Source organism: Arvicanthis niloticus, chromosome 17 (genome assembly GCF_011762505.2).
Source record: "Arvicanthis niloticus isolate mArvNil1 chromosome 17, mArvNil1.pat.X, whole genome shotgun sequence".
Lineage (NCBI taxonomy): Eukaryota > Metazoa > Chordata > Mammalia > Rodentia > Muridae > Arvicanthis > Arvicanthis niloticus.
Genome location: NC_047674.1, coordinates 41893867 through 41917470, shown reverse-complemented (window position 1 = coordinate 41917470; position 23604 = coordinate 41893867). Strand labels below are relative to the sequence as shown.

Genomic DNA, 23604 nt, shown 5'->3' with positions numbered 1-23604 from the left:
TTCCTATTTATTTACCATTTTGGCTATCTAACATTGTGCCAGCTCAATTCACATAGAGTTGTGTAGACTTTTACCAAAGGGCTTAAAGCATTAGAATTTTACTTGGACTTTTCTTTGCAAACCAGAAGTATTTGCCCCTGGGCTATGGACATTTCCTGTTGTCTCCTTTCATTATGATGACACACTTCTTCTGGATTAGTATCTACAAAAAGACTTTTAAGAAATGTGTGCTTTCTTCTCTCTTTTCACTTTTCCAGGGAGCTCAAGGTCTGAGAGGCATCACTGGCATAGTCGGAGACAAAGGAGAAAAAGTAAGACATCTATTATAAAGTCATAGTATAATAAAAGTGGTCTTACCTCCATTTCTGTTGCTTGTTAGTTTATAATCTACATGCTTATTTATGTTTGTCATTCTTCACAAAGCATATTTTGTAAATATTGACAATGACAAGAAAACTCTGTGTAATTGTTAACTACAGAGGCATTTCCCCCCAAATATTTTTGGTGGAATTCATGGTGTAGAACTCATGGGCAGAGGGGAGTACTGTCTTAGGTAAATTAGAGTAAGTGGGGGTATAATATTGGGGCTTTGTCAGTAATTGTAGCTAGTACTCATAGCACTGCTACAATGATGGCAGAGCTTCTGGTCCAGCAAGGCAAAGATATGCAGAGATGGAAAGGTAGAAGTGAGGGAAAACATTGTATCTAAGACCTGGGACCATGTTAATCGCCCTGCCTCTAACCATACAGTTGTGGCCCACAGTCACTAGCCTGTCTTTGACTACTTTTAGAAGTCAGGATTTCCTGGCTTTTCTGATGCAAGGAGTCTGCAAGCTCAGGATCAGGTTTACATTAATCGTATTTCTTACTTGGGAGGCAGGTTAGTAAATATTCGACTATAACACAATCAAGAAAGACACACAGCTGCAGTCAGGCAGGACAAGGAATCTCTGTGCAAAGCAGGGGCTTAATCTTGATGTGACATCTGGGAGAGCCCATGGCAAAGCTGATTTCGGAAAGTCATGAGGATGAGGTGCAGTTGATGATGAAGGACGAAGACATGTGATGCTTGGTGGAGTGCCTATTCTAAGGAGAAACAGTGGAAACCATTCACAGTATTCTCATCGATATTGCTTTGTGTGTGTGTGCATGCGTGTGGCACGTGTGTGGTGGAGGGATTGTGTCTAGTGTTGGAGCAAAAATTGTCACCATTTTTAGAAAGTATATTTAGAAAGCCAGTTTATGAATGTTATAGTTACGGAATGTTTAAACATTTTTGCCCATCAACAATTTGGACCCTGGCTTTGCTCTCTTCAGAGCTAGCTTTGCTACTTTATGTCAGTTCCACACAGCACAGTGATCTTTAGTTAAAATTAGTAACAGTAAGTTTTCATTGTTGATACAGTAGACCTAAGCCCCTGTTAGAAGAGCTACTCATCCTGTGACTTGTGGGCCTGGTTTGTCTACCACAGTTTCTTCTATCTCTCTTCACACACTCAATCTCTTCTAAAAAATTTTCTACCTATTTTCTTTTTCTATTTCCTCTAAGGTATTTCTGAAAACAAACAAACAAACAAATAAACAACTACTAAAAAACCCAACACTGAAATTTCATATATTTTTACATCCATACCACTTTAAGTATTGTTCTATGTTACTCTCGGTTATTAAGTAATAAAGCCCATTTATTTCAGTGCAGCGGACACCCAGGCTATCATTTTCCTCCAGATTTAACTCACCCCATAAAATAGACGACCTCTCCTTGAAACCCAAATTGCTGTTCTTGATGTGTTCTTAATTTGATATATTTCTCTATTTGATAGTTCTCAAAAATTTTCATTTCTCTTCATTTCTGTCAAATTGCTTAAAAAAAAAAAAAAAAAAAAAAAAGGCAGCTCTTCTTGTGAACACAGATGTGGAGTGGTTACCTAGTAACAGCACTTCCGGTCTGAGCATATGCTGGACTGCAAAAAGGTAGAGAGAGCTCTCTCATAAGCCAGAGTGCATCAAAGCCGTTTCTATCATGCAAAGGCTGTGGTGCGCTCTCTTGCAATACAGGGTGAATGAGGAATTCAAGGTCTGTTTCAGGTCTTCGAAATCCTTTCTTTTTTGGCGAATGGAGGATATCTCTGCTCTGTTCTTGTTTTTAGGGATCAAAGAATTGCAGGGCTCTGTGGTCCCTCTGCTTCCATAGCGGTTTCTTTTCTCTTTGAGTCCACCAGCGTCTGAACTTTCTATCAAAGGATTTCTAGGTTTTCATTGTTATTATCTGTGAGGTCTACCTGCTTCAGCTGGACTGACATTCATCCGATGGTCTTCAGCTCCTTTTGGCTTGGTTTGATCACCTCCTTATCCTTGTGCTTTCTTATTTACTTCGTAGAGGAGAAGAATATTTCAAGACGGAGCCCGTGTTTTGTTGAGGACACTATGTAATGAGCACAAAAGCCATGGTAGTTTTGTTTTTAAAACAAAGCCATCTTTTGATTCTAATGAAGAAAATAAGATGGTATCTACTCTGTTGCTGTGTCAGAGATCATTTCTAGATGATTAGATTTGAATAAACAAAACAAAACAAAAAGCCCAAACCACTTAGATCAGCGATTGCCAACCTACAGATCGTAACCCCTTTGGGTCAGTTTGTAACAATGAAAATAAATCCTGCATGTCAGATATTTGCACTATGATTCATAACAGTAGCGAACTGACAGTAATGAAGTAGCAATGAGATAATTTTATTGTTCCGGGTCAGCACAACATGAGAAAGTATATTAAAGGGTCACAGCATTAAGATTAACAACCATTGATCCAGCTAGTTCCTTTGCTATCACGTTGTAAGTTGGATCTATCTGGAGAAAGTAGGTTGATTACTATATATAAAGTGAATATAATTTACGAATATATGTTAGATTCTTCTAACAGTCTTAATAGTTCACTCTTCTGAATCACATAGTCATGTGACTTTTATTTTTCGATCAGGGGCTGGGTGGTGGTTTCTAGAGTCATAGAAGTCCTTCTCAAATCTGTGGCACTGTAGAATCCAGCGAAGCTGAATTCATACTCACCCGGAGGCTCTCAGCCCTCTAGCATTAATGAACTCCCATAGGTATCCTGAAACTTTTGGAGACTGGCCACTAAATCTTATGCAATAGACCTGCTAAGTCCTCTGAATAAGTCCTAGTTTTCAGCTCCTGTCAGCAGTTGAAAATAGATCCACTGTTAACTTAAAATATCCAGAGTCTTATCAACGACTGTGAGTCCTGAGTGCTGTTAGCACGACAGCTAACACTAGTGGTTTCATGTGTGGAGTGTCTAATGGCTTACTCTTCCGTGGTGTTCATTCACAAATACAGTGCATATTAACATACAATGCCTCCTTTTATTCTGGCCGGTATACTTTAGAAAGATGAAGATGCTCTGTAGCATGCATGACTGATCTGAATTTTCTTTCTTTGTCTCTTTTTTTTCAGGGTGCTCGGGGATTTGATGGAGAGCCTGGACCTCAGGGCATTCCAGGTGCAGCTGTAAGTAGTTTCTGTTTTATAAACAAACAAACAAACAACAAAATACAAATAAAACAGCATCAAAGAAACAAAATAGTGACTTTTTAAAAGCAGGGATACTTTTCCCTTTCCTCTCCTCTAATCCCCTCTCCCCACAACCACGCCATATATAGCAAGTATCATGAGGTGGATAATTTTTACAGAAACTATTACTATTGAAGTGGGAAATAATAGTAAAAAGAAAATTCAGGTGTCTAATCCACACCTCAGCCTAACATAACAGTCAACGAGAGTAGCTTAGTTGTGGATATACTTTGCAATGTTGTTGCCTAGTTTACATGTATGGCAAGATAGCACAGAACCATTATGTATCTAAAATGAATACAAAAGGCACTCAACCTCAGTTATCCCTATGACAACATCAGTGATCAAGACTATAATTTTTAAAAGATGTGTTTGTTTTTTTAACTGAGCATTTTTCAGAGAGTTACTGTAGACGAAGAGCAATAGGAACAGCAGCCAGAGAGGTGGCTTGGTGGTTTAGAACACTGGTTCACTCCCAACACCCATACGACAGCTCACAACCATCTCTAACTCCAGTTCTAAGAGATCTGATACAAGCTTCTGGCCTCTCAGACACCAGGCACATACGAGGTGTACAGACATACATGGCAAAACTTCTATACACATAAAAAAAAAAAAAACAAGTTAGTAATCTTTCAATGTCTATGATGCTTTTTAACCTTAAAACACTCCGAAGTAAGTAACTTTTGTTCACATTGGGAACTTCTGCATTTGTACAGGGTGACCAAGGACAGCGAGGACCTCCAGGAGAAACAGGTCCTAAGGGAGACAGAGTGAGTACAAACTTAGTCTGTGTCCTTGCAGAGCATTCTGCTCTTCCGTGTTATCTGTTGGTTTTGCATATTTGGCATGGCCTGGGCATTGTAATTGAAGATGTCTTATTTCTTTTCTCTCTTCTGCCCTACAGGGCATTCAAGGTTCCCGAGGAATTCCTGGATCCCCTGGGCCAAAAGGAGACACGGTAATGTCCCGAGCTGTAGGTGTCAGCTATAGTTAGTTCCCAGGATAATTACTGACTTGCAGTGGAACCTCAGGAAATAACATAGAGAAGACTACGGCTTTTTCTAAGACACAGTGTGATCTTTGTGTGTCCTTATAGGGCTTGCCAGGTGTCGATGGTCGAGACGGAATACCAGGAATGCCCGGAACAAAGGTAGATCTGTGGGCTGAGTTTTCGAATGAATGGGGATCTCTTTGCCCTGGACAACTATGCTTGGCATTCCCTTTATAACATTACCAGGTTTGCTGAGAGAGCTCTGCCGTATTTTTCTCTCTCTTTCAATTTTAAACTGAAGTGTCAACTAAAAATTCTTATTAAAATAGCATACTTATTTGCTTGGCTTAGGAACTCATTGATGAGTCTAGGCTGAAGAAAATTCTATGTTTGAATGTGTGTTCTTTGTCCCACTGACCCCACCACCCTGACCTAAGTAGTTTAAAAGTGTGCCTAAGGTTAGCTGCTGGGAAAATATTTTACCTAAAATGCATGTAGTCCTTGTTCGTAGAAGAACACACCAGTTCATGAAGGTGTAACTGTGTGATTGTAAACTTGCTTTTAGGGTGAAGCAGGGAAGACTGGACCTCCTGGTGATGTGGGATTGCAGGGTTTACCAGTACGTGCTAATCTTTTGTTTCTAACATGTTCATGTTCAATGTGTGTGACAAAAACAAAGATGAATTTGGAGGAATAGATACATTATGCAATTTGTTAAGTTCCAAGGAAAATATGATAGTTTCTCTTTCTCTTTTTTAGTTCTCTTATTTTAATGCTCTTTTTTATAAATAAATAAATAAATAAATAAATAAAGAAAGAAAGAAAGAAAGAAAGAAAGAAAGAAATTATCCTCTGTGATTAGTTAGCTGGTCATTTACCAAAAAAAAAAAAAAAAAAAAAAAAAAGGTTACCACGATCCTGTCTGCCTTTCCTCAGATGGTGAGTTTGGCATTTGTTGGCTCCTTGAATGAGGTTATTAAACTCAGAATCCGTATTCCTTTAGGGTGTGCCTGGAATTCCTGGTGCAAAAGGTGTTGCCGGCGAAAAGGTAAAAATCAAATCGAACTTGCAGCTACCATTTTGCTTTATGCCTTTGTAAGTTTATTTTTGTTATAAATTTTAATATACCCAGCCTGGGATTTTATTTTATATTTGACTCCAGGGAGAAATCAGAGAGTAAAACCTTTAACGTGTCCATGTGCTAACCTTTTTCCCAACTGCAGAAAATGGCTGATGAGACTTTCTTCCTGAAATTGTCTTTTTTTTTTTTTTTTTTTTTTTTTTCTAATATAAGACAGACAGCTTCATGGTTTCTGACTATTTAAAATAAGGAAGGTATGATTAAGCTATAGAATTTATGGCATGTTATGTTCTATAGAGAATTAAAGAGCAAGTCATTTAAAACAACAGGTGAATGAAAAAAGCCAAACACGGACTTTCCTTTAGAAGAAACTTGATAAAGTAGAACTTGAGGCTGAGGAGGTGGTGCAGTCTGGGAAATGGATCCCTAGAATCTCTGTAAAAAGGCCAGGTGTAGTAGTGTGCGCCTACAACCCTAGAAGGATGGCTTCACTTCAGTGAACAGCAGCTTAGCCTACAGGATGAGGTTGACAAATTCCAAGCCAATGAGATAGTCTGTCTCAATAAGAACCAGTGTGGAGGGATAAACTCTGGCCTTCACATACATGCAGGAGCATTCACATCCACACACATAGCTATACATGCACATACATGTGCACATGTGATCACATGTGCACACGAACACACATATAAGAAAGAAATGCTGTATTCTCCCAGATTCTCGACGTGCAGCCGGGAGAGGAATGCTATTTAACTAGAAGCAATGGCAGGTGTGGGTCAGGAATGCTGATTACTGTACCACTGTCTGAGTGACTCTAAATGCTGTCTTTTGTCTTTAGGGTAACACAGGTGCTCCGGGGAAGCCTGGTCAGTTGGGAAGTTCAGGAAAACCAGTAAGGCTATGTTTATGCTTTTCTTTCGATTAAGATCCATAGCCCCCAGGAATCGTTGGCAAATTGTTTCTCTGCTTTCCTTTCCACAGGGTCAACAAGGGCCTCCGGGAGAGGTTGGACCTCGGGGACCCAGGGGCCTTCCAGTGAGTAGTCTTCTCCTGTGCCTTCCTTCTGAGGATGTTGCTGAATGTCCCTACCTTATGACTGCACGAATAGTTGTTAATGTTCAAGCAGGTGCATGCCAGAGAGACAACAAGATAAGGATGCATATATATATATATATATATATATATATATATATTGTATCTCCTTTTCCAAAACTGGTACCAAAATGATGTATTTAAAAGAAGCATAAAGGGGTTTTTATTTTCTTCTCAAGCTGAAAGCATTATAGTGTGGCTAAAAACCTAGAGTAAGATGTCATTCACATGCTACGTGAATTAACCACTTAATATGCACAACTTACTAATTTTTTGGCACATTCACAAAATTATGTAGCCACTATGACGATTAGTTTCAGAATATTTTTATCACCCACTAAAGAAGCCCTGTTCTTACACTCAGACATTCAGCTCTCAACCTTTGTTCTATGTAATCCCGGGTCCCCTTTCTGTCACTATGGCTTCGCTGGTTCTGAAAGTTTTATATGAAGGGATCTGTACACTAAGGCCTTCTGCCTTGGTTTACTCTATACACTATGCCTTGGTGTAATGTTTTCACCCACCCATCAGGTATAGGCAATTGGATTGTCTCCACTTTTGGCTGCTACGAACATATGTATTCACACTTCTTCTGTGAATGCTTTTTGATTCTCTTGAGTTCTTACTTAGGAGTGATTCCGCATTTATGCTCTGGGACTCTTCCCTATTTCTTAAGTGTGAATATGCGTCCTCGTCTACAAGGATGAGTGAACGTACCCATGTGTTTTACAGACAACACAGCAATGTGCATTGTCCTACTAGAAGGTATATTTTTATTCTTAGAGAGAAACTGATCAAAAAAAAAATTACACAAGCACTAAAGAGATGGCTCAGGGTTTAAAACATTGGTTCCTCTAGAGGACAGCTCGTAACTGCTTGTAGCTAACTCCTGTCCCAAGGGATTTTTTTTTTTTTTTTTGGCATCTTTGGGTACTGCATAATACAACAAAATACTCCTACACATAAAATAATAAAATGATTTCAAAAATCCACATTATGCATTTAAATCTAACTTCACACACACACAAAAAATTCTCTCTGGCCTTCATTTTCAAGTTCTTAGTTTCTGTCTTTTGCATGATAAAAACAAGTAAATAGATAAACACTCCAAGTGGGAACATGGACGCAGCTCTAAATACATTTCTTTAAAAAGCCTTTTTAGAGTGTGAGGAATGAGGACTTTTAGGCTTGAGAGAGTCAGAGTTGTCAGTTGTTATCCGGTAGTAGATGGGCATTTTTCTGCTTCTTGCAGACATCTATAACTGACAGGCGTCAGGCAGTTTTCTAGGCTTTCTCAGCAGCCAAAGGACCCAGCACCTTCTCTAGCCACGCCCTCTGCTCGATCATTGTTCTGGAGCCTGTAAATGTCTAACGGAAACACTTGCCATGACTATTTGCAAGGCACCGAGGTTAAAGCCAGATCACAGTTCTTAAGCAGTAAAAATGCCGAATGACTGACTGACCCAGGGAGATGTACACGAACTGGGGTATTAGTATTTTGAGACTGTTGACTGTTAAATCCACTTTTTTTTTTTTTTTTTTTTTTTAGCAGAAAGCTGTGTATGGTTGAATGAACATTGTCTGTGCACCTATTGTTTATCAGGAAATGCTCTGAAAACACACAAACACACCCACCCACACCCACACAGTCACACATACATGCATATCCACACCCACCCAACCACCACATACTCATGCACACACATACACACACTTACACACACATACATACATACACTCTCACACACACATACCCACACCCACACATTCACACACATCCACACATCTACAGAGTCACACATATATGCATACCCACACCCACCCAACCACACATACTCATACACACACTTGTGTACTCACATACATGCATACATACACTTTCATACACACATACCCACACCTACACATACACAGACATACCCATACTCACATACACACACACACACACACACACACACACATATATATATATATATATATATATATACCCATACTCATCCAACCATACACACTCTCACACACACATACTCACACCCACCCAACCACACATACACACACCCATGCACACTCACACATGCACACATACCCACACATACACATACCCATATCCACATATACACATATACATACTCACACACACATATACCCACACCCACCAACCACATACACACACACACTCACATATACCCACCTATACATACACACACTCCCATACCCACATACCCATATATATACTCCACATACCCACATACACACTTCCTCACCCACCCAAAACTCACACACACAGATATACCCCTCACACACACACACACATATATACTCACACACTCATACCCACACACACTCACACACACACCTCATATAGGGAACACTTACCGTTAGCAGCTAATCAACAGGGACACAACTAATAAATATCTGGAGGTGCACCATCAGAAGGATGCAGAAAGAGTAGAATATCACAGGTGTGTTGAGTTGGACTCCAGGAAGTTAAGTGGTGGGCCTGAATGTCAGGTTTGGTTTTGCACATTTCTTATGAGTCTAATTTCATCCCTTTGTCCTTGTCACTGAGCCTCAAAGCACCACCCTCCTGCCACCGTATTTCCTGTCTCTAACAGGGTTCATAGATTCTGTCTTTTTTCTGCTCCTTTATGTTGACTTTCTTTCTGGCTTCCTGTTTTGTTCTTCCTGGCTTGACTCAGCACCCTCTTGGTTAACTGCAACACCTTCTGATTTGCGTTCTTTCCTGCACCCTGTGAGTTGTCTCAATAGGACACCACTGAGATTTTGATACCTTCTGTTTTCTGGACTCTTGCCAGTTGCGTGGCATGTCATTTCCATGGTGACCATCCTAGAGTTCTAGGGGAGTAGTTCCAAAAACAATTCTAAAGACCCCAAGAAAAATAGTAGGACCTCCAGTCTGCAAATATCATATCTGTCTTCCCAAAGTACTGTTTCCATCAGAATAGGAAAAAACAGATTAAAAAGGAAAGGAAAAGGCATGACTTCTCCTAGGCATGGTGGAGGAGAAAATTTATTATCGATAAGAAGGAGATCATAGTCAGAGGCAGACACATCTGGGAGAGTCCAGAATCATCATGACCCTGAGCCTTGCGAGAAGTGGGAGGGGGAAGAGAGAGGATAGAGGGGGGACCCACTACAGCAGCCTGGAGGTCAAAGGACAGAAAGGGCAGCTAACTAAAATGTCTATGTAGGGAAGAAGCTCCGGGGGGAAAGGGCAGCCCAGCCCATTGGTGGGTTTAGAGTAGAGGGCTGGGGTATATCAACCATACCCTGTAACAGATAGGGACTGAGGGATGCTGGGAGAGCCTGGAGGCCAGCTCCCCTTTGTCCTGGATTTGAAACTTAACAGCATCCTACCTTTTCCTCCCCATTTAAAGTCTCTTATGGCTGGGCATGCTGACTTTTAACCCCAGTCCCCCTGAGTCACCTCTGTGAGTTCAAGTCTGATCAGCTCTACATAGCAAGTTCCAGGCAAGCCACGGCTACGTCGTGAGCCCTTATCTTAAACATCAACAATGCTGCAGAAGAAAAAGAAACAAAAATAGTTTATGAATTTATACTAACAAGAGAAAGTCTAAAATCTACGTATGGAAATTCAAGATGGCCGACAGAAATCCTTATCTATGGAGTAAGAGTCCCTCCGGATAGGATTACAAACTGCTCTGTGGAGTTCACTGGTTTTTCTCAGGTTTAGCTGCAGCTCTTCTCCACTTCTAAGTCATCAGCCCACATGGAGTTATTCTGAAGCCCAAAGCCCTTGATCCCTTTGTGTCCCCTGTTGTGCCATGCAGAGAGGTCAAAGGATGCCCAATTGATCTCTGTGCTTCTTCCAACTCTCTACTTAGGGCCTGACAGAAGGCAGCAGTCATTGAATGTTTCTTGGAATAAATTAGATTGGAGGCATAATAACTCCTGCCATGCTGCTTTCATTGCTAATAACTGACTTCTCACCTGCTACATTTTTTTTTCAGAAAAAAAAAAAGTCATGATGTAAGTGTTCTAGCTCTGGATCGAGGTTTTAACACCTAAGGGCTCTCCTGGAGGGTGCATTTACACTTCCATTTGTGTCTTTGAGTTCCATTTTGTAGGTAGAGTCACACTTTTCTATCTATGGATGGCAAGTGTGATCAGATTTCTCTGTAAATTTACCTCAAGTTGAACTGAATAGAAGAAATAAGAACATATGTCTAATGTATCCTAGATGCATATCTTTGCAATTATTTTTTTGCTGATTTGATTGTAAGAAGGATTAGTTCTTTTGTTTTTGGATTTTTTTTTTTTTTTTTTGACTCCCTAGTGATGGAAACCACTTTGTCACACTTTCTCTGCTTGGTTTATTATTGGTCTGAGTGCTTCCTGGCCTCTGGTATGGTACAATATTTTAGTGGCTCCTAACCAACCACCCTCGGGCTTCTCAGAGCTTGCCAGGCTTTTGGATGAGTTGGGTTAAGTTTGCTCTGCTCTCTTGCCTCTGACTGGGAATAGCACCATGCTGGTTTACCTCCTTTTGAACATCATATGCTCCCATTGTACTTTTCCTGGAGACCTTCACTCCACCCCAGCACAACAGCCTCAAGCAGAGAGGTCTCCATATGGGGACCATATGGTGTGTTGTTGAATATTCTAAGCTGCTCCCCATCCTGCCCAGCCCAGCAATAGTGTGTGAGGCTGGAATGGGTGATAGTAAGCATTCAGATAGACTTTTCTCTGCCTATATATAAAGGAATATTTAAATCCGCCCAAGATAACACGAGTCTATCATATCACAAAATTGAATCCTTTAAAAAATTTTTTTTTATAACAAACTGAAAGTTATTCCTGGAGGTAGACCTCATGTGATTTTTTCCCAATTTAATAAGAAAATAAATTGATTAAAAAACACTCTAGAGAAATCAGAATTGATCTTGTGGCTTAAACCGGCATCTTTCCTTTTTGTTATTGCCAGAGAGAAACACTTAGTATACAGAACAGGCTGAACATAACGATGTATAATTTCTCATTTCTGAAACACAGCTAACATGCACCAAAGATGTTTTTTATGCTTCAGCCGGTTAGCTAGGTAATTTTTGGAAACCTGTGAAATATGAGAGCCATGACAAGTTAAACCAATGGAATAGAGTCAATTCTTCTGGAAAACAATGCTGGTAACATTTAGTCTAACTAAATGTAATGATATTTGTTGTGATCTTTATAATTGTCTAGTAGCTCCTTTATAAGGAAAGAAGCATTAACTTGAATTATTTGCTGTCCGTTTCTCTCTGTACTCTCATGCCAATACTGCCACGGCATGGCTTGAAGTTGGAACTTGTTTGCCAAATCCTCCTGGCACAAGAGAATCAGAATCAAAGGTGACGAGGACTGAGGAGGAACAGGGAATATGGGAATATGGAGCAAAGTGACACCCAGGCAACGCAGACCTAAAGGTCTCGGTGGGGTTATCTGTAGCCATAGCTGGGACAGAGGTTCTGCATCTTCTCTAAAGCCTTGGATGGCTCTTACAGATGCATCAGCAGATGGGCCTGAAGTTCTCAGAGATGCGTGTGGAAGCACAGGGACCCTGAGAGAAACAAAGGGCCTTTTAGTACATTCTCACATATCAGCTGGCAGAATTCCGTCTCCATCCGGGTTCCTTTTGATTCTCTTCTTATAAATAGAAACTCTTATCATTATGGGGTGTGTGAATATCAGCCACTGGAAGGGGCATTTCTGTCCCTGCTTCCATTGGCCACACGGAGGGTGGTGACCACAGACGCTGGAGTACAAGGCTCTGTCATCTATTTAGCACACAGTCTCAGTTGACAGGGGCTTGCCTAGTTATTGTTAGAATGTGGCTAAGCTCCAGTCTTAGAATGGCTATTTATATCTTGCTTCCTCATCTTTTTCTTCTGATGTAAATGTCCAGGATTTACATGAGTATATGTGGTTGTGATTGTGTATGTGTGTTACAAAAACCATGAAAATGGCTATCAGAAAACTTGTCTTTAGCATTTCGGTTGTCACTCCACTGGGTACCTGTTATGAAAATGAACAGGGTGGACTTTCCCTGTAAGGATATTTCTCTAGAAACATATATATTCAGAGTAGCCTGAAGCTTGTAACATGGGACTGCAGAAGAACAGAGAACCTACCTGTTTATGCAGTAGCAGACACATCTACATGTCACAGGTCTTCTCCGGGTCCTACATAGACACTGACTCCCCCCGGGTACATCCATCCACCAGTGCAGGTGTTGACAGCGGCTCTGAGTCACCCATGGGCACTCAGCCACAGCCTGGCCAGGGGTTTGGAAGGACTTGTGGAACAAACAGTAAGAGCTTCGAAAGATGGAAGAAAATAAGATTTCGGCAGAGAAAATCCTTGTTTTTGACTCTTGTGATAGTTAATTCTTCCAAGCATAAACTAAAGTCTCGATAGTCTTAATATTGGAATTTCTCCATTTGGTTCATGGAAAAGAGCTATACTAACCATCCTTAATTTGATACAGTAGCATGCGTCTTTTATTTAGGAGGGGATGCGTGAGACTAAGTGAATGTACGAGTTAGGAACTAAGCTTTATTCTGATATTTCTTTTCCGTCATCAGTAATATCCGTTTTTTTAAGATTAAAGTCTTGTTAGACCAACATCATTGAGAGTCTGTATCACAATGCAGCTGGGAACTATTTGAGAATGCCAGTGATACACACACACACTGATGAGAAGCCATCTTGGAAGATCTATTTCAAATTAGTTGGAGCAGAAGCCACATTTCCCCCTTGTTGCAGTTTTTAAAAAATTAAACATATTCATTGGCGACGTCATTCATGTGTCTAATGCACTACGACTACATATACTCCGCACGCCTTTTCCTCCTCTCCATTCCTCTGTACAAGACCCTCCTCTTCCATTGTTTTCTTGTTTTGTCTTTGTTTAGTGACTTGATGAGTTTTACCAGGGTGATCTGCTTGAGCATAGGTGTAATGCAGTCCCCTGGAACATGGGAGACCGACCACTGCCTATGCTGTGGAAGATGACGACTGTCCTTTTCCCAGAATTCTTCCTTAGTCAATAGTTCCCAAGGGAAGGGTGGGCCCATGAGCCTCCCTTGTGGTGGGTATCTGGGGAGAGGGCAGAAGACGATCGTGACTGATGAACAGAAAAAAAGAACTGTTGCAGTGGCCACTTTCCATCTAGATTTACATCCTCGTGGGGCACTGCCTCTGGGCTTCCGAGTCACCCATGGGATTAAGGACCAATGTATTATTCCAAATGCTTAACCTGACAGGTTGTTAATGTGAAAATTATTGAAAAGTACTTACGAGCATTGAGTTTCAATCACTTGTAAGTCATTTGAAATGGCCATAATGAAATTATAGCCCACAGCCAGAGACTGTTGTAATGTGGTAACCTTCAGGGAAATCGAAAATCCAGAAGGTTTATGGATCTTGATACCGTGTCCAACCTACAGATATAGGCCGGAATAATATAACCTCACCCAAAGCCATTAGAATCATGAATTATTAAAATGGAGCTATTAGAATGGTTTAAAGGAAAACTAACTCAAATTAGTCTTTGCAGTTTTATGATACACCTAGCCAGAAATGCGATTTTTATCTGCATTCTACTGAGCTGATCACAGCATTAGGTATATAACAGACTTTAGTCAGATTGTATGAAACTATGTTGAGTTCTCAAGGAAAGAAGTACAAGTCACGAAGCTCCTTTTCTCAAAAACTTCTTTTCTTTAAAGTTCAGGGTTTCTAGTAGAATAGAATTGTGGGCCCTCCAGATGTAATGTTAGCATTGCCGTTATCGGATCTACATGGTGAGTCACACTTTTTAAAGCCTGCAATCTTTGGAGACATATTTAGATCTAGAATGAATGAAACAAGAAATTTTATCTCAGAAAGTTTATAAATGTCTACCATCTGTGTCTTCTTGAGGTTACAGTAATCATTTAAAGGCAAGCATCTCTGCCTTGTGTTTCCCTTTTATGTTTTTCGGAGGTACGCAATCATTTGCCAGCTGTTTCTTTAAGGCGTCTCTAGACCCAAGAGCTTACACAGACACTGCAGCGTGCCCAATGAGTGGGTATGGAATACCCTAAGAACACGCCTAAGTGAAAGCATAAAATGTGTATATATGAATAGCCATAATGTAAAATAGGGTGTGACTTGCATGCTGAAAATTAATGTGTACAGGCATGTACATTGTGTATACAGGCAGTGGATATTTCCAGTGTTCTGGCCCAGCATCCAGTGAACAGCATAAGCAGTTTCCATGAACAGTGCACGGAGGGTGATTGGTTAGACTCTTGAGAGGATGGTTTGAGACTGCAGTTGGAGTGATGGAAGATTTTGGCAACACCTATATTTTAACAAAAGCCTGGATGAAATGTTAATTTTTTCATGTAACAATGAAGCATTTGACTCTGGGCTGAACATCCAGCTGATGACGTGTGTGTTTTCACAGGGCAGTAGAGGCCCCGTAGGACCAGAAGGGTCTCCAGGCATACCAGGGAAACTGGTAAGTGAAGTTTCCAATCTCACATGTTTGATTTCTGCAAAGCAGATTTTTTTTTTTTTTTTTAAACAGGAAAGGAGAAAAAAATTGCAAAAGATCATCTAATTAACTGTATATGGCTTTTATAGTTGCTGTATGAGTATGTGAAACTGTCAATATGGAATTTCAAATTGTATCTATGATAATCTCCATGAGGATTTTAATCAGTGTGGTTTGTAGAATGCATTTGAAAACCCACAGAGGTATGAAGTGCCATGGCTGGCATCTGCCTCTTAGTGGAATGGAAGGAATGAATGCTAGCCTTTGCTGCTTGCGTAGCTTCTGTTTACACAGCAGGAGAAGCAACAGCCTGCTGCTGGGCATTGGCTGAAAGAGCCCACTGTTGCTGAGTTCTGCAGAGGAAATTCAGAGGTGGGGTGGAAGGTGGGAGGCCACCCACCCCTCTTCTCCTGGGATGCAGGAGCGAGGCAGCACTAAACCAACCACACATTAACTTTATACAAGAGTTGATACCCCAGGGCCCTTGTCTGGCTTGTCAACTTTGAGCATCAAGGACACAGTGACTCTGATTTCCTGTTTGTTTTCCAGGGATCTGTTGGCAGCCCTGGCCTTCCTGGCTTGCCTGGGCCCCCTGGACTTCCTGGAATGAAAGGAGACAGGGTAAGATACCCAGCACTTTACATGGTTTTGTGTGCCCCCTCCCCCCCCCTTTAAATCTGCCACGTGACTCCTTTGTGGAGAAATCAAGGTTGCTTTACCCAGTGAAGACTTTCTCTATGGATTATCATGAAGAAACATAGTGAAAGGGGTGTTAAATTACTGAGAGTTGACATTCCAAACAAAACAAAACTAACTTTCCAGAAGGAAGAAAAGTAAAGGCTGAAGAGGAAAAAAAAAAAAGTACCAGTTGTAGTTATAGTTTTTACTTAGTTCTAAATTTCTGTTCCTACCAAGTGAAAGGGAACAATTGTGTGGAGACCAGGTCTCCTCTGGTCTTCAGTTAAGTGGTGAGAATTGGGAGCTTTCTCCCATCATATTATCCATCAGCTCCTTCAAGGATATTGGCTCTTCTGTAATGATGCACGCAACTCCAAATGCTGAAAAATGTTAAATTTTATTCACTCCAGGGTGTCTCCGGTGAACCAGGTCCCAAGGGTGAACAGGTAAGCGTTGTGTGCAATTAGAGGTGTTGGGTATTTGCCACTTTACAAGGATGGGGCTGGCTGGCTGGCTTGTGGGTGTGGTGTACCGATGAAGGCTCACAGCTTTTCTCAGTGTGCTTTCTGGTGAGTGAAAACCATAGTGGAGTTTGGTGTGCAGCCAGACTGTTTTTATACGCTGGCACTAGTGGCTGTTCCCTGGACTGCACAGTGTGTTTCCTCTGAAGCGGGTGGCCCTGTCTCTCTAGCTTGCTGAGTTTTATTCAGATGACACAGACTTTTGAAGCCACAGAAGAGCATCTAATCAAGATGCCTTTTGAGCAAGACTTCAGCAAATAAAATGTGTAAATGGAGTCGGCCTGCATCTGGATTCCTCTTTCTACTGTAGAATGCCACTTTCAAGGGTTATTGAATTTCAAAATTGATAGATAGAATTGTTAATCTAATTAAATGATTTAAACTTAATTAGGTGAAATCTGCCTGGCCTCTCTGGCTTCTCTTGTCTACTCGGTTCACTTAGGATTAGCCTGTTGTCATGAAGTGAGAGCTGCATGATCCTTGGGGCATTTGGCGCTTATAAATGCTTATCAGTGTTGGCTGGTTAAAGTTGAACCATGAACGGAGACCCGGAAACCAAGTGACATTTTATCTTAAAATTTTAGGGTGCCTCTGGTGAAGAAGGTGAAGCAGGAGCAAGGGGTGACCTTGTAAGACATTTTTTTTTTTTTAAATTAGTTAATATAAAACTTTAAAATTGTTGAAAAAAAATACGACACTTCTTTCTGACACTGTTCTTTATCTTAAAGGCTAAATGGGCTTTCCGCTATTTTTATCTAGTGATTCCCAATACTTGAAGGCAAAGCCTAAGAAAGCAGATAGGTAGACCTAGCTTTAGATTTCTGTAAAATTCCCTGAGAGATGATGAATTCTCCTGTGGTCTTACATTGAGACATTTAAGCGCTTGGGATAGTACTGCAGAATACAAAGGACTAGGGAATAGCAGGGAAACAGTATTGAAGTGGTTTTAGAGTCAGGGAGCTGTGGCTCATAAATATTACTGAGGGCATTCTCTTTGCCCTGAAAATGTCTGAAGGAATGACCTCCATGTCCAAAGGATGGGACTGGTGAGTCTCCAGAAAAGGGGGAAGCACAGAGCTTGCTGTCTGTCTGCAGAGGCGCAAGATCTGCTTGCTGTCTCATCACAATGGCTTTGGCAGGAGTGACCAGACCTACCATAGAAATGGATGAGTCCTATTTCAGCCAGTACGGCCTTTCCTAGGAAATAACCTTATGGTGCTTTAAGAGCAGAGAGACAATCTGCTAATATTTATTCAGACTTAACAGGGTTTAGAATAAATATAAATGAAATGTCTAAACTGGGCAAAGTCACCAGATTTTTTTCCCCCAAATTTCTGAGATGATTGTGTCTTAGTTTCTGTAGAGGCTGCTCATTTTATGAGCTAAGGGGGTGTTTTAAAATTTAAATCAGTCCTGTCTTGTAGTGGAGATATGCTAACTCAAATGCTAAGACTTGACTGAACTCATCTAAAATTAATGATGGGAAGATCTCCTGGTGTGTCTGTTTGTTTGTTTAAAGCCTAAAAGCATGCATATTTTATTTGGTGGATTTTAGGGAATGAGCTAAAAAAAAAATAAAAAATACAAAAGTGAAATTTCAATAAGTAGTTCTAGATGTCTATCATGTTCATCAAGGAAAAGCTATTTTATTTTCTCTTATTATTTATTTTATTATGTACACGTTCCTGGTACTGCATGCTGTAGATCTGGGTGAACCCCACAGAGCCCTGATTGCAGCCTATTAGTTAATGGATCAGTTAGCCAGGGTCAGGGAGAGGGCCTTGCTAACACAGGAACACAGAGTTGGGAAGCTAACCTGCAATGACAGCCCACATTTTGAGTCAAACACATTTTCTGCAGTTCTGCGTTCTATCTGCACATGGTTTTCTGTATTTTAGCAGTGCAATACCATTGGTAAAATGTTTTAGGAAACTATGTAAAGTGAATATATTGCACTAATATAATTTTGTCTTACTGATTTAGGGAGATATGGGACAACCTGGCCCGAAGGGATCTGTAAGTATGATGAACAGTAACAGTACAAAAAATTAAGAACATCAATAAAACCGTAGGAAATGCAACCTTCTCCTTCAGGAAATCATTGTATAAAGTTAGATCCTTGAAGGACTTCAAGGAAATACATGTCTAAATAAAGGTGTAAATAATGGGTTTGTCCAGTAGGAAGAAATCCCCAACTGTGGAAATGGATCTAGATTTTGAACTAACCACTTTAAAGAAAGGTTTTTGTTTCGGTATTATAAACGGCTCAGTGAGTGTTACACTATGATGCTCTAATATCCTGCCCAAATGAGCCATCTCAAAGAGCTGGCGAATGCTCTGCAGCTAGGAGGAAAACTGAATTTCCATGGCAGGTATGCTACTGCAAAATATTTCAATAACTTTCCTGATCTCCTGTGTGTTCTAGTCGAGGGAATGGAGAGAGAAGCAGAGAACATAAGAAAACATGACAGAATCCTCAGAACCATAAAACGATGAGCTTCTTTAATTTTGTTATTTTACAGAGACTAAACCTTTGTCCTTAGAGTAGATGAATTCCAAATTAAAGATCGAATCCATAGGAAACCTGGGGCATCTTGCTTTCATGCACACCAACACAATTAGGAACTTGGATGTCGACAAAAAAGGTGAAGCTCAGATGGTAATCTCAAAGGCCAGACTACTAGCTTCTAGTGAATTCTTAAATTCTATTTCTGGAATGTTGCGAATTCCTCTCTTTAGCCAACAAATTATCTCCACGGCAGCTAATATAACCTTACAAAAGAAAAAGAACCCACGATATTTCTCTTTCCCTTTGAATACTTACAGGATAACTTTTAAAAGTGGTAACTATTGTAGAATAAAAATCAGACTTTGAGCAAAGAAGGCCAAATCTGGCTGGAAGAGTTCTTGATTCACCCATTTTTGTCTTCTGGATAGCTGGAACTATCCATTTTTGGGACTTCTGCATACTATGTCATTTAACACTTTAGAACAGACTTTGTTTCTTTGTGAGAATTACTATCTCCTACTTCTATCTCCTATTTATGCATTTATCCAATCCTCTACCTTACCTTCTCCAGGGGCACCCACCCAAACCTGGCTTCAGTGCCCAGATTCAGGCTGTCTGTAGGCTGTCTGCATACTCGCACATGGGTGGGACTGCAGTATGTTAACTTCTCTACCTTTAAGCATCAAGTCTCAAGTGATGTTTATGTCCAACAATACTTGAAAGGAATGGTTTAAAGTTGCGCCAAATATGAAGAATAAGCCCTCATGTGTTTGATGAGGGAAATCTTATGTTACTATCTGGACAAATCTGACAGTGTTCCAGGGAAAGAATTCAAATTGTAAAAGAAAAATTGATTATAACGTAGTGACATGCCCTGCATCTACTTTGAATATGTTAAGAATTAGCTGTTAATTCAGGAACTCTCTCTATCTCCCACTGATGTGACACACTGTCCATGTCATGCTGAGGAAATTGAACTGTACTCTTTCAGAGTCCAGAAAACTATTAACTAACATAGGAGCTTTCATTGATCTGTCTTGTGTCAGCACAGATGAACTTGCTAGGCTGGAACTGTCTGGAGCCGGATGTCTGTTCCAGTGCACAGTTTCACTGAAGAACTCTTTCTCAGTGATCTGGGGTCCTGTGGCATCCTGATCTTTCCATCCAAGAGTACCGGTTCTTTTATATAATAGCAGTGGTAGCCATTGCCACGAAGAGAAGGCAGAATTCAACGTGGCCAGTACTTGAGTGCATTTCTCAGTTCACTTGGGTGCCTCTTTGGGTTGTTCGAGAAGTCGTTAGTTTTTCTCTCTGGGGACCTGACAGTTTTCCAGCCGTGTTAGCGTTTCTTAAGGTCTTCTTATTGATGCTTCTTTCATGTTGTAATTTCTGTGTTGAAGCAATCTTGTCCAGCTGACTTGGATGAATGTCATGTTTTGTTTTTTTTTTCATCATAAAGCAAGATTGAGAAAGCTGTCGGAGCCTTGTGTGGCAGTGTGTGGTGGAATTGTTGCTTTACTTTTCTTGGTCTGAAAATATTTGAATATTTGAAAGAGGTAGCTTTCCACAGATAGATGCCGCCCGGGAGAAAAAGAGGCAGGATAAAGCCATCTGATGAACATTCTCCATTCCAGAAAGACTACCATTCCCCAACTTCCTCCTGTCTTTGTACAGTCTTATTCTGAACAACGGTACATTGTGGCTGCTTTGCTATAAAATTGCGACAAATTCCAGTCTCACAAAAGAGTGACTTAATGCAGTCTCCTTTTAAAAGCATTTATTATATATGATGACTTTAAAAATGCTTTTAGCGGTCTGCTTTTAGGGAAAGAAAACACCTAGTTTGTCTTGTGGGCACGCTTTGTGCTGAGGAAGCAAGCGGCTTATTGGTTAACTTCTTTAATGTTTAGGTTTTAATTCCCTTTATTACTTTAAACTCTAAAGTTGCCTTTTTAAAAAAATGCGTCACTTTCAAGGCAGTATGTTGAATGTGCTGGCTTAGTCTGTGTTAGCTTTTTGTAATTCCTGGTTATTATTAGCATCCTCAAGTTCACCAAAAACATCTTATAAAAGCTGAATAACTTATATTCGTGACCTGTTGCATTTTCATCCTCAAATTGCATATCTTGGAGGAAATCTTTTACTTGGAGAAAGTTTTTTTATTGCCAGAAAATGTTACCAATCCTCCCCCCCCCCCCCGCCCCACAAAAGAACATTTTACACTCAAGAAAGGCTACATTCAATGACAAGCTGGAAAGACAGCTCAGGGGCTGAAAGGACTTGCTACGAAAATGACATGATCTCAGATCAGACCTCCAAAAGTCATGTAAAAGCTGGCTGTAGCAATGCAAGTGTTTGTAATCCCAGCATGCCAATGGGAAAAAGAAGGCAGAAACAGCAGACTCTCTAGAAACTCATGGGCCAGATAACTTAGCTTATGAAGCAGTAAAAAGATCCTTTCTCAAAGAGAAAAATGTGAGAGCTAACCCCTAAAGCGGAGATTCTCAACCTGTCCATCACGACCCCTTTGGGGCGTTACATATCAGATAGCCCGCATATCAGATATTTACATTATGATTCAGAACAATAACAAATTACTGTTATGAAGTAGTAATGGACATTATTTTTTGGTTAGAGGTCACCACAGCATGAGGAACTATATTAAAATGTTGTAGCATTAGGAAGGTTAATAACACTCCCCTACAGGGTTGTCCTCTGACTCTGTGTGTGTTCCTAAACACACACACACACAAACACACACCAAACAAAACGAACAATCAACTTGCTTGCTTGGACTGGGCTATAGCTTGGTGGTAGAGCATGCACTCAGGGTGGGCCAGTCCCAAAATCAGAACGATAAAACCCAAACCACTGACTTGTTCTTACAAAATGGCTTACAGTATAGCAAATGAGACCTTAAGTATATCTAATCTCAATGGAGACTTTGAAATAATAAAAAAAATATAAGTTTACTTACATTAGAATTCTAAGTGGCTGGTGACTGGTTCAATGGTAATATGTGTTAACCCTTGAGGTAACTTCTGAACAAACACCAGTGAGGGACATAAGTTGTAGGAAACCTAAAATTCCACCTAAATATTTATATTGATGCTAAGCGGAACATTGTGATGTCTAGTCCTGGTTTTATAGTGTACTCTTTGTTCTAGGTGGGTAACCCTGGCGAGCCAGGCCTGAGGGGGCCTGAAGGAATCAGAGGGCTTCCTGGAGTAGAAGGCCCAAGAGGACCACCTGGACCCCGGGGCGTGCAGGGAGAACAGGGTGCCACTGGACTGCCTGGTATCCAGGGCTCTCCGGTGAGTGGGCAGACACGTCCTGTGGTTTCCTATTGGTAGCCCCAACAATCTCAGCCAAGCGTCAAACTGTCTCATCGACTGAGCCACCTGGTTTTTGTGACATCTGTCTTTATATTTCAACGATGTCCTCTTTAAACTCACAAGTATAACCTGCCTTTTACTTTCTCGTCCCAGGGCAGAGCACCGACGGACCAGCACATCAAGCAGGTTTGCATGAGAGTCATGCAAGGTAAATAAATCACAGGGGTTTAAACATTTCCACCATCTTGCCTTTTAAGCTTTTATTTCTGTAGCTGCTCAAGGGTAAGTGACGGTTGCTTTAAAGGTGGGAGATGTTGAGTAATGTTAATACCAGTTCTGTTTCACGCAAGTGTGGATGCCTACAGCCTTACAATAAAACATTGCCTTTCTGTCTTAGCCTTCTCTCTACTTCCCGCCCAGGCTCTGTCTCTATGTCTTACCCACCCCATTCCAACAGGTAGGGTAACTTACAGAAAAAAAATGCATATGCAGACATCATATTTTTTTTGCAGCACAAATTTTCAGGTGTCTCTCTTCCTTAAATTGCTACCATTTAGTGTATATCTGGCATTGTCCTCCAGTCCCTCTAAATCATGTGAGAACAAAGTGACAGCCACATGCCCACGAGTGGGGTAAGGACAGTATTTATACCTGTGTAGTAGGTATGTATGTTTTAAAAAAACAACACCTAGCAGTTTTCCAGAAGTGGGGATATTTTCCCTCATTTGTTAATCTCTTTCCAAATTTATCTGCAACTATGGAAGTCACTATTCATCTCAGTTTGCCTAGTTATAAAACCACACGAAAATGAACATGCACAAAATATTCCCAACCTGAGGAGACACTGTAACATCATCACCTTCAACAGAAAACCCTCTTATGACGGTAAAACTGCATCTTGAAGCAATGCTTGTCTGTCACTTGCCAGTAGATAGTCCCGTTTGTCCAGTAGACCTGTAGAATTTTCTAGAACTGGATGAGAATGAAATGAATGTTTCTATATTTGGAAACCAATATAAATCTCCTCACTGCACACATTTTATGTTGGCTCTCTATTTGAGTTTTGAGCGTTACTAACATATCTGCAAATTTATAATTTTATGTTTATTAAGTTAAGGAATTCAAATATTTAAATATTTTTAATATTTAAATAATTTTTAACCATTGTATAGAAATTTGTTTCCCAATCAGGTTCTTTTTCATACCCTAAAGCTTAAAAACAACCAAACCAAACCAAACCAAACCAAACC

The 23604-nt window shown here is 40.5% G+C and overlaps 1 protein-coding gene across 1 annotated transcript in view; it reads left to right on the top strand.

Moving 5' to 3' along the window:
- Col9a1 (collagen type IX alpha 1 chain) overlaps positions 1 to 23604 on the top strand; it is a 77647-nt gene that overhangs the window by 40680 nt on the left and 13363 nt on the right. The window contains exons 20-35 of the mRNA XM_034521317.2: positions 258 to 311; positions 3468 to 3521; positions 4304 to 4357; positions 4492 to 4545; positions 4684 to 4737; positions 5144 to 5197; positions 5582 to 5626; positions 6498 to 6551; positions 6641 to 6694; positions 15222 to 15275; positions 15861 to 15932; positions 16400 to 16435; positions 17095 to 17139; positions 18494 to 18526; positions 22187 to 22333; positions 22508 to 22562. Coding sequence (XP_034377208.1) covers positions 258 to 311; positions 3468 to 3521; positions 4304 to 4357; positions 4492 to 4545; positions 4684 to 4737; positions 5144 to 5197; positions 5582 to 5626; positions 6498 to 6551; positions 6641 to 6694; positions 15222 to 15275; positions 15861 to 15932; positions 16400 to 16435; positions 17095 to 17139; positions 18494 to 18526; positions 22187 to 22333; positions 22508 to 22562 — 919 coding nt within the window. The remainder of the gene's footprint in view (positions 1 to 257; positions 312 to 3467; positions 3522 to 4303; positions 4358 to 4491; positions 4546 to 4683; positions 4738 to 5143; positions 5198 to 5581; positions 5627 to 6497; positions 6552 to 6640; positions 6695 to 15221; positions 15276 to 15860; positions 15933 to 16399; positions 16436 to 17094; positions 17140 to 18493; positions 18527 to 22186; positions 22334 to 22507; positions 22563 to 23604) is intronic.